This window comes from Manis javanica, chromosome 14, assembly GCF_040802235.1.
Source record: "Manis javanica isolate MJ-LG chromosome 14, MJ_LKY, whole genome shotgun sequence".
Taxonomy (NCBI): Eukaryota; Metazoa; Chordata; class Mammalia; order Pholidota; family Manidae; genus Manis; species Manis javanica.
This window is the reverse complement of record NC_133169.1, coordinates 15,101,356-15,117,584: the sequence shown is the minus strand read 5'-3', so window position 1 is coordinate 15,117,584 and position 16,229 is coordinate 15,101,356. Positions and strand designations below refer to the sequence as shown.

The 16,229-nt window shown below is 41.2% G+C and overlaps 1 protein-coding gene and 1 long non-coding RNA gene across 2 annotated transcripts in view; one reads left to right on the top strand and one right to left on the bottom strand.

The window, feature by feature from the left end:
• The window catches only part of LYPLAL1 (lysophospholipase like 1), a 122,354-nt gene extending 107,814 nt beyond the window's left edge, over positions 1-14,540 (top strand). Inside the window, exon 8 of the mRNA XM_073221946.1 lies at positions 2-14,540. Within this exon, the coding sequence (XP_073078047.1) occupies positions 2-15 (14 nt within the window). The 3' untranslated portion in view covers positions 16-14,540. The remainder of the gene's footprint in view (position 1) is intronic.
• Positions 4,387-16,229, bottom strand: part of LOC118971663 (uncharacterized) — a 47,835-nt gene continuing 35,992 nt past the window's right edge. Inside the window, exon 4 of the long non-coding RNA XR_012125213.1 lies at positions 4,387-4,522. This is a non-coding gene — a long non-coding RNA (uncharacterized lncRNA). The remainder of the gene's footprint in view (positions 4,523-16,229) is intronic.

Below are 16,229 nucleotides of genomic sequence, written 5' to 3'. Positions count from 1 at the left end.
GGAAGCTACTGGTGAAAGTGCTTCCACCACACAACAGGGTGAACAGGAAGAAAGATGCAGAAACTGTTACCTGACATAGAAGAGAGAGGAGACGAGTCCCATGGTGTCTGCAGCGTGGGTCTAGAAAATGAACTGCCTGTAGAGGAAGGAGAGGAAGCGGGGCTCCAAGAAGCAGGTGAGTGAGGGGAGAGATGAGACTGAATTAGGTTATTGATAGGTCTGTGGAAGACATGTTGAAATGTTTGGAAAAGAATTAATATTTAGGAGCACAGGTTGAGCAAAGCACCCAGTGTTACCTGTCTGGTAAATGACGGAGCTGGGATTACAGCCCCAGCAGTGCATGTTCTTATCCAGGCTGACCTCAACAAGGAAGGGCGGACAGTGAAGGCTATGTGCCATGTCAGTTGTGATGTTCCCCTCACTATTGATACAATATTTATGCAGGCACAGCTTGAGAGATGTTGTTGAGGAAAGTGAGGAGAGAGACCTAAATCCTCCTGATGCATACCTAAGATTATCAATGGAAAAGCAGCAATGCGTGCATAGTATTTGAAAACATGGCATTAAAGGCAAAGGAGCCACAGAGCACTTGAGGAGCATCTGTGCCTGAGCACAGGTGTGGAGAGGGGTGGAAAGCAGAAAAATCCATTTTTCCTCATCAGCTGTTTAGTGCTATTTGATTCTTAAATTCTATACCTATTACCCTGTTTAAAATGAAATGAATGATACAACAGTTGAAAATCAAAAGGCAAAATTTTACAACAAGCTTTTGTAGTGATTGACAATTGCCTGTATAGCTTTTGGGCGGAGAGGAGAGGCAAAAATGTGTATTAGAAACTGTAGGATAGTTTAACTGTCAAATTACTTTGTATTTTCCTGGATATTTTCAATTACACTTTTATATTGCTGCATTTGTGATCTGTGGGTAATGCCTTACTCACAGATCAATTTTATCTTGTTCATATCAGAAGAGCAAGGATACAGGGGGTAACATCCATGCTCTGTGCATGGGCACTGGCCAGGCAGCGGAGATTCAGAATAAAATTGGTCTTGCAGCTTAGGGAGCAGAGGCCTGGTTATCGGAAACCTTAGAGGTTATACAAGCCCAAAGAGCCATTCTGCCTCTGGCATCCTGTTCATCAGAATGAATAATACCAGCAACCATTATATGCATACTAATATTTATCCAGGACTGTTCTTAATGCTTTTTATATATTAACTAATTTAGGAGACATTAAAGACCTTGCTTGGCCCACAGCTGGTACATAAGAGAGTGAGTGTTGGAATCCAGACAGCTCAGTTGCTGGATTTATTCAGAAACGAAAAGGAATGAAGTCCTAATACCTGCGACCGAATGAGCCTTGGAAATGTTATGCTAAGTGAAAGAAGCCAGACACAATAGGCCACATCGTGTGTAATTCTGTGTGTATGAAATGTCTCGAACGGGCAGCTCCACAGGGATAGAGCACAGATTGGTGGTTTTCAGGGAATGGGGAGAGAAAAAAATGGAGAGTCGCTGCTGATTGGGTGGCGGTTTGCTTTTGGGGTGGGGAGTTGTTTGGGAGCTCCAGAGATCTGGTGGTTGCCCAACACCAGACTGAGTGAATGTACAAAATAGCACCGAATTGTACACTTTAAAAGAGTCAATTTTATGTTTTGTGCATTTCATCTCTTTTCATATATATAGACTTGGATACACACACACACACACAAACCAACAGCACAGAGCGCTTGGAGGACCACAGGGCCCACAGACAGCCAGGCAGCTGGAGCTCGCAGGGGCCAAGTGTTCCCTGGGGATTCGCCTACCCCTGTCTGCCCTCCTTCCCTGGGTGCTGTCTCCTGTACTTGAGAGCAGGGTGGGGGGCCTGGGATAGAAGAACTGCAGTAGGCTGGCTAGTGGCCCTCCTGAAGTGACAAATGGGTTCCTGGGACTTGGAAGTTTGATGGGCTAGAGGCGGGAGCCATATACCAATCAGCAAGGAAATACTTTAAAAAGCATAGCAGCAGCTGAATTTCAGTTCTGATTTGAGCCAAAGTCACTTTAAACTTTCAAAACAAGTAATCTATCCTCCTTGCTCACATAATAGGTAAACAATCACAATTTCATAATTATGGCCATCACTGGCTTGCTAGAGCCAGTCTAGATCTCTAAGAAAAAAATCAAAGGTGTTTTTGTTCAAAACACCTTCTCTCTGAACTTTGCCACCTCCTTCTGCACGAAGTACCTAAGTGAGGAGTTTGCCTCTTGAGTAGAAGCAACGCCTCCTTATAGCATAGGCGGGGCCAGCATCATCTCCGCTGCACCCTATTGGTCAGAACAGGTGATGTGACACGCCCCCCACCAGTAAATGGGAGTGAATTCTGCAAACCTGTACTTTTCTCTGCTCAGTCAACTTTCAGCTCCTGGAACACAGCTAATGTATTTTGCCCCATAAAGCTTTGCCTGCCCTTCTCTACATGCTAATAGTTCTGGCTACTCATCTAGACTTTCACGTCCACCACCTCTGCTCTTTGACACTTCCCAGTAGTGGTTTTCTTCCCTGGTTTTCCCATTTACCTTCTTTATTGAATGACTCTGCATAGGAGCTGAAGTTAGGAGACAGTGAGGAAAGAGGACACAAAGTGAGAGACAAGCACACTTGATCATCTTTTCGGTTGAATGGCATAAGCAAAGCCTATCTGCATGCATTTCCTCAGCTAGGCTAGCCCATCATTTTGCTCTCCGAGCTATAAGGTTTGGGTGTCATACCTCAGAGACGAGGAAGAATGACAAGAACTTACTTCCTAGACCTCCCAGTTTCCCTGTATGTAAATAATTTAACTATCTGAATGGAGAGTTAACTAATCTACCCTGGTTTGGTAGATTGGCGTGCAAAGCTTTATGGGACAAAGACATTAGCTGTTTTCCTGGAGCTGAAAGTTGGCTGAGCAGAGAAAGTATAGTTTTGCAGGATCCACTCCCATTTCTTGGGAGTGGGCATGCCACATGACCTGTTCTGACCAGTAGGATGCAGCAGAGGTGGCGCTGGCCCCGCCTATGCTATAAGGAGGCGTTGCTTCCACTCAGGAGGGAAACTCCTCAGTCAGGTACTTCGCGTAGAAGGAAGTGGCGAAGTTCAGAGAGAAGGTGTTTTGAGCAAAAACGCTTTTGACTTATTTCCATTGCCATGCCATGCTACACAGATGCCAGCCTTGTGGGTTCCCAGATATGAGTTTTAAAATCACGTTCACTTTAATTTGTGAGAATTTTAGTAGAATTAAGCTTTAAAATCAACTTAGGCTTTTAAAATACTGCATTTATCCTAAAATGTCATTCGGCATGCTCTCATTTATATCATTTTGCTTGAATTGGGCCATAAAATGTTAATGTCTTAAAAAATCTGGATGATAAACTTAGGCTGTTTTCCTTTAAAGGAGGGAGTAAAAAACTGCTGGTATGTGTTACCCCCTGGTTTTCTTTGGCTGTGCGAACCCTCTTTTGGAGGTACAGAATCCAAGGGTGTGTAATTGAGATACATTTCTGAGGGCTCAAGGTTAGAGAGAAGTAGGAGGTGGCAAAGAAAAATTTGATAAGTATCAGAGTACATGCTTAATGCTGAAACTTGATCATTACTTAGTCTATCCACTACCCAATCACCAGTGATCTGAGAACCAGAAAAGCCCAGGAGAGGTGTGCCGAGATCAAATGAGGCGAGGCATGTGAATTCTTTTGTAAATTGTAAAGCACAGTGTCTAATGCTGTAAATTGTCAAGTGCCATATATTTGTATTCTTATCACAGAGTGCAGGCTCCATGGAGAGATTTTATTAGGTACTATGGGAAGAGAATATAAAAGAAACAGAATTCGCAGTCCCTGTTGCTTAAGGATCTAACAGATTAATAGCAGAGAAAACATGGCCAGAAAGCTAGTTCAAGAAAAGAATGTATCAGATGCATAATAATCTAAGGGAATGGGCTTGTAGAATGTAGGAATGGTCAGCAAGAAGTATTTCGCTGAGTGAAGAGTCTTTGGTTCACATACAGAATCACTCTCTCAGTCCTGTTTGCCAACCTTCTGATTTAGCTGTTTTCCTTTCTTTTGAGCTCCTGGTATTGTCAAACGCTTTTGGGTGCATCATTTGCCATAATGCCCACCATAACTAAACTCATCTCTATTTTACAAATGAAGAGACTGCAGTGTAGAGGAGTTAAACACTCCCCGGGTGATACAATTAAGTGACCAAACAAGAATTTAAATCCAAGCAAGTCTCTCTGATACGAAAGCTGCCTGGTCACCCTACTTTACTTTCAAAGAGCATGTCTACTCAGCAACTCTGCTTTAATAGAATGAAAGAGCATCTTGCAGCCAGTCCCGCCAGGTCAGCCGTGTGGCTCAGTGAGAGCTGCAGATGAGCTTGGATCTGCCTTGCTAACGCCAGTTGGTTGAGAGACGTCTGCATAGGAGAAATGACCGGTCACCTTGGCTTCCTTGTTTGAATTCAGCAGAATGCTCAAATGTCGTATCTTGGTTCTCATGATCCTAAAAAATAAGTAAATAATAATCATCGGGAATGTTTATGACTCTATTGTGCCACGCCATTAGCACTTTTATTTTGTTTCTCCTTCTGGAGTGTTTGACTGTAGAACTTACGTCTTATCTATAACCATACCTCTATGAGTTATTTTTATATTCTTCAAAACACTTTGCAGATGGTAGGTATCCACAGTGTTACTGGACTCGCTCTATTCACAGAGCTGTATGGTGTAGGAGTTAAGCAAACAGTCTATGGTAGCAGAAAACCTGACATCAAAGTCCATGTCTTCTACTTACTGGCTGTAAAATCAAATTGTTTAATATCTTTTCTTTACTCCCTTATCTGCATTGTGGGGAGTTAATAACACCTACTTGATATAGCTGTTGATCAACGAAGTAAGCTTGTATAAAATACTTAAAATAGTGCTGGCATATAGTAAGTTCCAGATAACTGTATTTAATATATTAAATACAATAGTGTTTGCTGTCAGATTAAAACAACAAAAAAGAAAATGCTCAAATAATCTTGGCATATTGAATAAATTATCTGTACCTTTTATAATATAAAAGCAAATGATATCTAAGCCAGATAATGCCATTTTGCCAGTGGTTGGTGGACAAGCATTGTCATGGAAGAAAATATTTATTTTTGTTTATTTGTTTGAATGATTTGGAAATACAAGAAGTAAAGAGCATACAGATATGTGAAAATAAGTGCCAGTTTTGAATCTTCTCTACAGTCTACTGTCCTTTGTTGTATTGGGAACATTTATCATTCCTTCCCTAAGGATTTTATCATTTATCATTAACTTCGCTAAGGATTCTTCTCTAAGGATAATAATAATGCTTACTAGTTTTCATGGGTTAAGCATTAATCCACCCTTCCCTATTTCTCCCAACCTTCAGTGGGACTGGAGGTGGTGACGATTCAGTTACATGTCACCAGCTTATCCTACTTCCCCTCAAAGATAAGAGCTCCCCCTCAGCTCCTTAGCTTTCTATTTAGGTTCCAAGTTAAGCCAAGTCTTTCTATTTTTATACCTAGATTATAAATTTAAATGATCTGTTGCTGGGTTACAGATTTCCTCACTATCCATTCATATATGCAGAGAAAAATGCTTCTTCATTTTGTGGCAAAATGCTCTCACTGCCATCAAAGATCTCCACCTACTGTAGCAGGGTTGGAGCATAAAGCTGAGAAAAGAAAAGTTTGCTTGTTTTTTTCCAGGACTGGTTATAATTTAACTCAATGATTGAAATAGTCTACACATCTCAGGCTCTTATGAATATATTCCTTCTCATTCTCCTTGTTCTTTGTCACAAGGCACCTGGGTGCATGGCAGAGGCCCGCCTGGGCTCAGGACCTGGCCTGTTGCCCCCTTGTTGCTACAGCAATGCCCCTGTCTCTCCAGACATGGCCTTGGGCCGCTGCTCTCTGATCCCAAAGTCTGAGCTCATTAGGGTCCAGTGTTTTCCCTACTGACTCCCTCACCTCTCCTGGGAGTGTGGACCCTTGAAGTCTCCATGTGACTCCAGGTTGGCACCCAGCCCAGACAGTCTGCCCTGCAATCTTCCACCACAGAGCGCTTGTCCACCAACCCTTGTGGTTGTGGAGCACATTGGCATGACCCCCCTGGTAACCTCAAATTCTCAGCAATGGTGCGGCTCCCACTGGGAGCAAGTAGGAATTACCTATTCCTACCCGCACTACTCGTAAGGCCGCTGAGTGGGTTAGGAAGAGCCAAACCTGGGCTCGCCCTCTGCCTGCCTGAGCACACTTCTGGGCAGTATCACTACCCTCCCCTGCTGGTGCCCTGTGAGCCTGCGGGGCACTCTTCTCTAGTAGTCCTGAGCCTGAAATCGACACAGATACCCCTCTGCCCTCTGCATTTCCCCAGCACAGCCTGTCTTTTACGCCTTCTCAACCCTCCCCTTGCTGTGTCCTGCTAGATTTAAGAGCCGGTCACATCCTTAGGGTATTTCCATGTGCTGCACACCGTGCCAGACTGTGGCCACAATGCTGAATAAGATACTTCCTCTGTGCCTCATCTATTGTGAGGGAAGGATCGCCTAAGGGAGTTGTGCAGTTCCTCTGTTGAGAGAGAGAGGGGCAGGGTCTCCTGGGCACCTGCAGAGGGGCTATTGGCCTAGACTGGCAGATGGCATTTCAGAGGAGGCTTCCTGGAGTAAGAGTCACCCAATCATCTCTGAATCAACTCAAAAGGCCTGGGTTGTTAGTCTTTTAATATTCTCCTGGGCCTACTACCTGGGGACCACTTAAGAGCTCGGCTACCTTGGAGCCCTGGCACCTAGTAATTTCTATATGGTAAATTTAGTCATGAGAGAACTTAAGTCCATTGCTTCTAGCCATTTCTTTCAGTCTAAAAAGAAAATCTATCTCCTAGTGTACATCTCAGTGGGACAGTTCACAGGAGACAAACACCTGTAGGGGATTCTGAGCACTTCCTCAGCAGAGGAGCCTGGAATGAGAACAGCTGTTCTCCACAGAGTTTTAACATTTCTGGTCTGAGCAAACTGTACAGAAGATGAAATGAAAGAAAAACAGAGAAGGTGGGAGAGACAATAGAATAGGAAGGTATAGCGTATTTTTCCCGAACACTGATTTGATTATGATATTATAAAAAAGAAAATGGAAAAAAAATCCTATTATCCAAATTTATCATTTTAATTATTACACCTTGGCTCACAGTTGAAAATATAGTCTCTCTATGTTCTCCCAATTCTGCAATTTAATGCAATCACATCATTAGAGTCATTGTTTTCCTCATCTGTCACATTTTTGGTGATTTTATTTAAACATAGAATTAGGAAATTCACATTGAAATAAAACATCTCTTTTCCTATGGCTGAAGGCCAGAAAGAACTTATCTTTGGAAGGTTGATTACAAAACACAAAGAGGTATTTTTCTATAGTATCTTTCCTACTCGATTTCACCAAGTGGTTAGTAACTGATTATGATGGAGACACTTGACATGTGCATAAATAGAAACTATAGCTTGGGTATCTTAATATGCAACATATCCAGAATAAAATTAGTATCTACTGAAGCAGCTTGCACTTCAAATATGGTACCTAAGGTTAATAAGAACCTAAGGTTTAAAACAGAGCCCTAGAAAAGGGGATGAAAATGTGCCTTGCATTACAGAAGTCACAGCTTCTCTTTCTTGTCCTCTGATATCACTGAGGTCAGCAGTGTGCCCTGTGACATCAATTCACAGAAAAATACCCAAACTGCAGATTACCCCCAAAGCAGCTCAACTGTTTTCTCATTGTCTGCTTCTTGAGGCCACCACTGAAGTGGAGAATTTGCTGGCGAAGGTTAAGCAAGTAACATTTAATGAAAGAGAAGAATCTGATGAACCACTTGAAAGAAGGCAGAGGCCCTTGACCTCAGCCACGTCCATCTACAGAGACTCTGCAGGGGAGATGTCCCAGAGGGCAAACATGTAAAGTCACTATGGAAGGACACCTCTTTTTTCTCTGTCACCCAGAGTTGAAGCTTTCAAGTCTCCATGATTCCTACATTTCCCTGGCTTCCCTTATTCAGTTAGTCAAGAATCTGTATGGATTTTTTAACATAAAAGGTCACTGGTATCTTCCTCTCCTTTTCTAGTCCATCCTGTCCGCAGATGCCTGATTTACTTTCTTAAGTTACTGTTTACATCATCTCAATCTTTTGTTCTTCATTGACAAGAGAGCAAGAAGCTCCTGACTCCGGAATCTGAGCACAGCCCTCTGTTGCTTACGTCCAATAACTGCACTAGACCCCGTGCTTTCGCACTGCTCTACTCACTGTTCCCCGCATGTACTTTCTTTTCTTTCCATTATTCCTTGTGCCTGAAGCACTTAATCTTTGTCTTTCAAAGTCTACCCTTCCCTCGTATCTGCTTCCAATTCTTTGTGATGACTCTGTTATTATACTGCTTGGCAGCTAAGCGCACGGGCACTGAGGTCCAGCCTTCTTACATCTCAGGGTCCCAGGGCACAAGGACGTCTTCTGAAGACTGCTCTTGGGATCGGTATCTTCGAGGGAGCAGAAGTCATATTGTGCAGAGGGAGGAGTTTAGCCACAGAGGCTTCAGGCAATCGTTCTCCACCCCTACCCCCGGTCTAACCCCAGGTAAGGCAGCTTCTTTCAGCCACGAGCAGTCAACGCTCCTCCCCTGCTCTCAAGGAGGATGAGGGCCTGCCTTGGTCCTGAAGGAAGTTCTGGGCAGCACACCACAGCATCCACTACAGACTCGGGCCCTCCCACTTACAGTTATGTAATTGCAGGAAAGTGTCTTAGCTTGCCTATTGCCCAGAGCTTATTTCCAAGAGCAGAGTAAATAGTATCCTTTATTTTTCCTTTCTGAGAATTATATAAGACAATCTAGGCAAAGCATGACCCAAAGAAAGAGATATAAATGTTAACTATCTTTAGAACATTTATCATTTCCAGTAGGCACTTACATATGCTGCCTTATATGTCATTTAAAAAATTTAATGATAGCTTACCTCACAAGTGTTCACAACACATGACCACGGAGAGCCATTTTACTAGTCCATGAAACCTCTAAGGGGAGAGATTGTATCTTTTCCTCTTTGTCCCACCCACACCTCCCACACAAGAACATCACTGTGAATTTGCTTGACACCATGTGACTTGGAATAAGCTTTGAAGTCATGTGTGAGTAAGGAGACATACAGATATCCCCCCACCACAGTTACAAATTCAGTATTTAAGAGAGATTCACAAACCCCAGCTTTGAGACATGCTGTTTTAAGCAACAGTCATTATTAGAAAATGTTGGTTCCAAAAGGGGTATGTCCTGAGGTCATGTTGCTGTGTCTCCCTGATAGGTCTCATCCTCCCCAGGACCTCCCCAGCTTCTTTTCACTGCCTTAAGTCAGGGCCCCCACACTGCCGGAGCTTTCCTATGGGCTTGCTCGCCATTAGTCTGTCCCTCCCCCTAGTTATTCTCCAAACTGCAACTTAGCACTATCATTCCACCACACAGATATCATCATGTGCTGCCCTTAGGAACCTCTTGGTCTGTAGAACCAAGTCTACAATCCATGGCATTTGGAAGATCTTTTCAGTGGAGCTTCTCAGCACCTCCCCAACAATCCCCCAGCTTTCCAGTCCCACCACCCTTTTCCTCCAAAGAACAGATGCTAAAGCTTCAGCCGCACTGACCTGTTCGCTTTCTGCATGATGTCATGTAGTCTTGCCTACCCTCAAAATTATTTTTGCTCTTTTTTCGTGTGCTCTTTCCCTCATTTCTCCAGTTGGCATGTAGCTGCTGAAATTAGCATCTAATAAATAATAGATGAGTGTACATATGGTGAAAACTTTGTAAATCCTAAAGTTGTTCTGGGCCCATGGGAGGCAAGGAAAGTGGCAGCTGGCATTCTGCAACTATATGAATAAATAAATGAATCGTTGTAAAGAAATAATAACTTCTAAGAATCCAGTCCATGCTGACAGCTGGTGCATCAGTTTCTGGATCAACTGAGCTTCTGCAGCCTGGGCCAGAAAGATGCCTTTCCTGGCTGGGGGACATTTAGGTTTCTGGTTCCTGTCCCAGTCATGATTCTGGGATGGAGCCTTGGAAATCCGCACCTGGATAAATGGTATAAAGTCTTCTCTTGGTGTGATCGGGCATTCAGTTGGCTGTCGTGACCGAGGCAAAGGGTGAGGAAGGTGAGTGCCTTGACGCACAGTGGCTGGTTTGCTTGGGCACTTACCCAAAGGGTGTCCTCAGGGTCTTGGGGACCCTTGCAGCGGTTGTTATCCATCAACCTGGCACGTAAGTGAAGGGGACAAGCTCATGAAAGAAAAACATTGCTCTGAAGACGGGTAGCTTGGAGGGGGTGAGGAAAGCAAACCAGACACCCTTCTTTTATGAGTCACTTTTTAAGGTCTTGCTTAAATTTTTTGCTTTTTAAAAAAAAATATGATTTAAAAGGTTCAAACAGCCTAGCAAAGTAAATCCATGCATACTTCCAACATTAGTTAATATTTACTAAGAAATCATAGGTTACAACAAATTACACTTTCTGGCTCTTTGACTGAACTTTTCTGGCCAGCCATGTTAGCGACTGTTCCTACAGATAGTTTATAACTCTATTTTTTACCCCTTTAGAGCAGCAAAAGTGCAAGGAGTCAGAAGAACTCTGGATTCATGTGATTCCTAAGCCAGGGCCTTAGGAAAATGGATTTGAGGTTGGGGAATGGACCCATGTGAACAGGCAGACAGACACTAGACGTGCCTAGTAATAACTGGGAAAAGTGAGTTAGATTTCTCCTTATTTGAGGTGGAATTCCTTCATATAAACCTGGGCACCCTCAGAGAGAAATGCTTTATAGTCCAAAATTGGTGTTTATTTTGGACACTTTTTCTCTTTCAGCTTTCAGTGGTGACCTTAGGAATGAGCTCACAATTGGAAGCAAATCTGTCTCCTGTTTCTACTGTTAAAGAATTACCTATCCACTGAAAAAACCACATAGGATTAACAATGGCCTGGTCCCAAATATATGCTTTTTGGAATTGTACAAATTGTATTTATGATGCTAATGGATTCCAGTTCAACTGCTGAAATATTTCAATAAGAATGACTCAATTCGTAGTAAATGGAATGTTTCCTCCATTCAGTTTTGGCCTGTTGAATGCTGGAAGTTTGGTGGGTCTGACCCATTCACTGAGCATATCTGGGATTATAGAAAAGGCAGGCCTTTCAGTTTTGATGCCATGTATGTTTTGGCAGTGTCTCAGATCGAAATACTATGAATAAGAATGGCCTTTAAAAGTTATCCTTGTAGGTGTGGGCTCCTAATCTTGAAAAATGGGTAGGGTTCTGGATGCTTGCTCTAGTCAAACAAGTCATGATTTGGCATATCTCTCTTGTGGATTTTAGTTGGTATTGATTCAAAAATATCTGGTGGCTTCCATTTTCAGAATCACCCAGGAAAGCATGTTAGTATTTTTTGTACTTCATTGATCAGATCCTCGAATAGATTCCAAGTTATCTGCATTGGATTAACATCCTAAATGCTTTGGATGGGATGGATTGAATAGAAGGCACTGATATTTATTCATTCCTTTGTTTTTCCAACAAACTTTTAGTTGGTACTAACCAAACTCTGAGCTGAACGATGTACGTGTAACATCTAGCTGACTCCTAACAACTGTATGAAACCCATGTTATGGATCAGGAGACTGCAACTCAGAGAGATAAAGTAATTTGTAAATGGAAGAGCTAGTGAATGGAGGACATGAGATCTAAATTTAGGTCTGTCATTAAAAATAGCCAAGACTTTTTCATTCAGCATGTCCCCTCATGAATGCATCATGCATATGAAAACACAAACACAGCTGATAGAGGGGTGAAGGGCCTGATTCGGGAACAACCAATCCCTCTAGCCACTAAGAGAATGAGAACATATTGCTGTATAAAATACACCCTTCCTTACGGTTGCTGAACCTCACTCTCCTCCATATTTCCTCCTTCTGTCCTCCTTTTTCCCACCACCCAAGACGTGTCATGAACTCCCACAGCAAGCAAATTAGGGAATGTCATTTTGAGAATTCTCTTCGAGCACGCCTCTGACATTCTCCTGCTCTGAATAGCCTCGAAACGTTTCAAAACAGAGGATTAAAAAAGGAGTTTTAAAAAGAAGCAGACCTGGAAATGCACAGAGGCAAAGACATCTTTGAGGTCACTCTTTCTTTCTTCAGCACTGATGTATTCTCTCCAGAGTGATAATAATCTTTTTTGAAATGCAGGTCTAAGACGGAAGGAATTTTTATCTGGAAGAGTAATATAAATTAACTTTGACTGCCAGTTTCCACTGATTATTACTTTCCAGGCGGAATTCCTACAAATTCTTGAGGCATGACCTCCAGTGAAAAAAATAAAACCCCTTTAAAAACTTGTTGAGAAATTCCAGATAACTTTCACAAGAGATTTAATTTTAGAGCATTAACACAATCTTGGTTGGGAAGATAAAACTACAATGCAGTTATTCGGCAAAAGTCATTACTTCACAATGAAGTCATTGGAGATTATTTTACTGTGCTTATCTGTCCCCCATTTTTTCCCCTTTTAAACTTGGTGTCTTTCTCCCCAAACTGAGTTTATTATGCATTACTCAGTGCACTCTGGATTCACCCTTATAAAAGGATAAAGTGTTTCAGCAGATAGCCAGCTAGGGGCAGCCAATTTGAGATGGAACCTACCAGGATGAACAAGCACCGTTATAGGTTTTTACATTCTTAGTGATGTGTGCTGTGCAGTATTGCAGACGTAAGATTAGGGAAACTATAGGGGAAAGTTTTTTTTGTTTTTTTTTTAAAGAAGGTGTCATATGAAGTAATGGATTCAAAGAGATTTCTGTCTATTTTTGAAAGAAATTTATGCATGGGGAAGTGAGAGCATGCATACTAGTATTTACCGAGGGTTTAACAGGTGTGCAGACAGGGGCAGAGGTGTGAGGTGGGAGTGGAGGAGCTTCATTCCCATTGGACAGATGGCAAAAGTGCAAATTTGAAAAGTGAAGTGATTTGTGCAAGGACTCATGTCCTCTGAATAATGGAGAGGGAACAATTCAAGTCCAGGAATATCTGACTGTATCTTGGTTTCCTTCCTACTGCAGTGTGTTGCTCTTTCTGGCCTAAATGTAGATGGGAAAACATGAAGTTGGAGCCACATGTGCAAAACATATCAATTGTTCAGAATGGCCAAAGGAATAACTTGTCCCTACCCACCATTTCTCCAGAATTTTCATTCACTTCAATTTAAACTTTCATTTAATTAATATTATGCAATACTATTGTCATCCATCTAATCAAGAGCAGTTTCAAGTAAAAACAATCTCTCTATCAATATAAAACTGTATTGATACAGATGCACTACTATTACATATATCTATATATAATAATACATATATCATTACCCTCTAATATGTATAGAAATATAATCATTGGGGAAATGTAAATAATTCTTACTTTTGGAGCACTTACATAAAGAAGTATGATAATCCTGTGAATGTAATGGTTATTTTTAATATGAAATTTCCCTTTCTTATTTAAACACTAATTTTTTTTTCACTTGTTACCCATGAACAGGTAGAAAAAGATTTATAAAATAAGAATCAAAAGCAGGGATATTTGAGAACCTATGAGCTTCTTTATCCTAAAATATTCTAATTTCCCTGAGAAGTCAGTGATGGAAATTATCTTTTAAATATTTAAATGTTTGTTTTCTCTATTCAAGAATATTATATTTTACTTGGTTGTTATGCAAGAAGTCAAATAGGTCTTTCCAGGAGTAATTCAACATTATTAATTCTTAAGCAATGAAATCTCACAGCACAATTTACATTATCTATTAAACCTCATTAACTGAGCATCTTATTTATTCAAGGCACCAGAGATACAAAAATAAATAAATACATCCTCTTCCTCAACAGATTCATGATAGTCTAGGAAAACAGGTACAAAAATACACAATTACAGTACAGAATGGTAAGGATAATATCTGATAGATAAACATCTGAGTGAGTATAACTGGGCTTTCAAAATTCCCACAGGTCCATAAATAAGAACTGTATTTGTAGAAATAAAATTACATTAGAATAAGAGGAAGTTGTGAGGAATGTGTGAATGTGAGGAAAAAAATGCAAGTTTATGTTTATTCCATTTAAACCATGCTCCTTTCTTTTAAAAGGTAATTCAATAAACATTTCTCAAAAAAAACTGTAATGCAGTTGCACATGGATTATGCTTCTTAATCTTGTAGTGTTTCAGGCATGTGGAAAGAGGCAGATAGTTTTATTGTCTAATTATACATGAATGTCTCTCTAACTTCAGTTACTTCTCAGACAGGCAGGATAACATAACCTGTTCAGTAAAGTTCCTTAAAGTTTTGTAACTGTCCAAAAAATTCTCTGTACCCTTCTCTTTTGATCTAATAGAACTCTACAGAAATGTTTTTTCCCCCAATAAACATACAATCTAACTCTCTCAGTTTTATTCCTGGTGTATTGTAAATGCCTCTTTACTTTTTATCATTTGCAAAAAGAGGTCAGTAATTCACTCTTTTAAATTTTCTTTTTTATTTCATAATAGTCCATACTTGTTTGGGAGAAAAAACTATAGAATAAAGATAAGCCAAAGCACCAAAAGGACCGTGTGTGTGTGTGTGTGTGTGTGTGTGTGTGTGTGTGTGTGTGTGTGTGTGTGTGTGTGTGTGTGTTAGGGACTCAGAAGAAGGTATCAACAGGTTTGACAAAAGCAACATGGCGTGGCAAACAGTGAGCAGTTTTAAGGCTGCATGTTCCTCCTGACTTTGTCCCTGTGATGGTCCAATAATTCTCCCATTAAACTCAGTCCACCAATGTTCCCATTCCTTCCTACTTAATTTGCATTTACATCAGCTCAGAGATGTTGCAATACCTGTTAATACCCTTGTTTCTATCTTACTCTTTCCATCCATTCAGATTAAATTTTCTAAATTAACACCTTTAAAGAGTCCCTCCCTGGGTCAGAATTTTTAATATCTTCACTTGTTTTACAGTATAGAATACTGTCTGAGGCCCTTGGCGTATTCCAACAACAAATTAATTTCAGCCTTATTTTTATCATTTCTCTGCACACAACTCTGCTGTCCACAGATCAAAGGGTGTTCCCTCCCAGTGGTGAGGTGGAGGAGGAGAATGGTCCTGGGAATCAAACAGATGTCCGTAAATCCCGGCCCCACCCCTGAAGTTTGGGAATCAAGGCAAGTTTCCCTACTTCTCTGAATCTCAATTGATTTATCTATAGAATAGAGATAATATTATCACTCTCCAGGATTGCACCGTGGTAGCAGATAAATGACAAATGTATCAAAATACATGGCCTAATGCCTGGCACACAGTTGCTTTTCAACGACAGTCAGTCTCTCCATCTCCCCAATCAGATTGTCCCTTGCCCTTTCCCGTCTGGAATTTTTGCCTGGGATGGCCACTTGTTCACATCCTTCTATCTCACTTGATGCTTTTCTCCTCTTTGAAGATCTTCTAGGTCACTGTAGCTCACAGGAATTCCTCCCCACCCTTCCTCTGAATGCCTAATGTGTTATATGGTTTCCTGCTTAACAATTCACCATTTGTTGGTGAGATCTCTAATATCTTCCTTTGTATGCTGTCTTTTTTAAATTATTTTTTCTCTTATGTGCAGTGTTCCATGCATTCCTTCTTTGTTTCCTCAGACAATGAATTCTGTATTCTCAGCGCCTCACACAATGCCAAAGCATAGAAAATGCTCAACTATCTTGTCCCTGCATTTACATTTCATCTTCTCTATGCCTGCCCCTGAATCCTTGTCCATGAAAGAGAATTAATCAATCGATCAATTTATTCACTCATTCACTCACTCGTTTCCACCAAAGTGTATCAGTGTTTACTGTGTCCCTGGCCCTGATCTAGTCATCCCAGACACAGCTACAAACAAGACACAGACGGTCTCTGTTTACGTGGATCATCTTATATTCTAATGGGAAAAACACACAATTCAAAGGCAAACAAATAATTTAAGAGTCATAAATGCTCTTGAGGGAAATAAAATAAGGTGACAGGAAAGCTAGTGACAGAGAAGCAAGGCTGTACCGGGAGCCTTGAAATCCACAAGGCTTTTTGGCCATGGGACAGATGACCTGCAGCTGCTG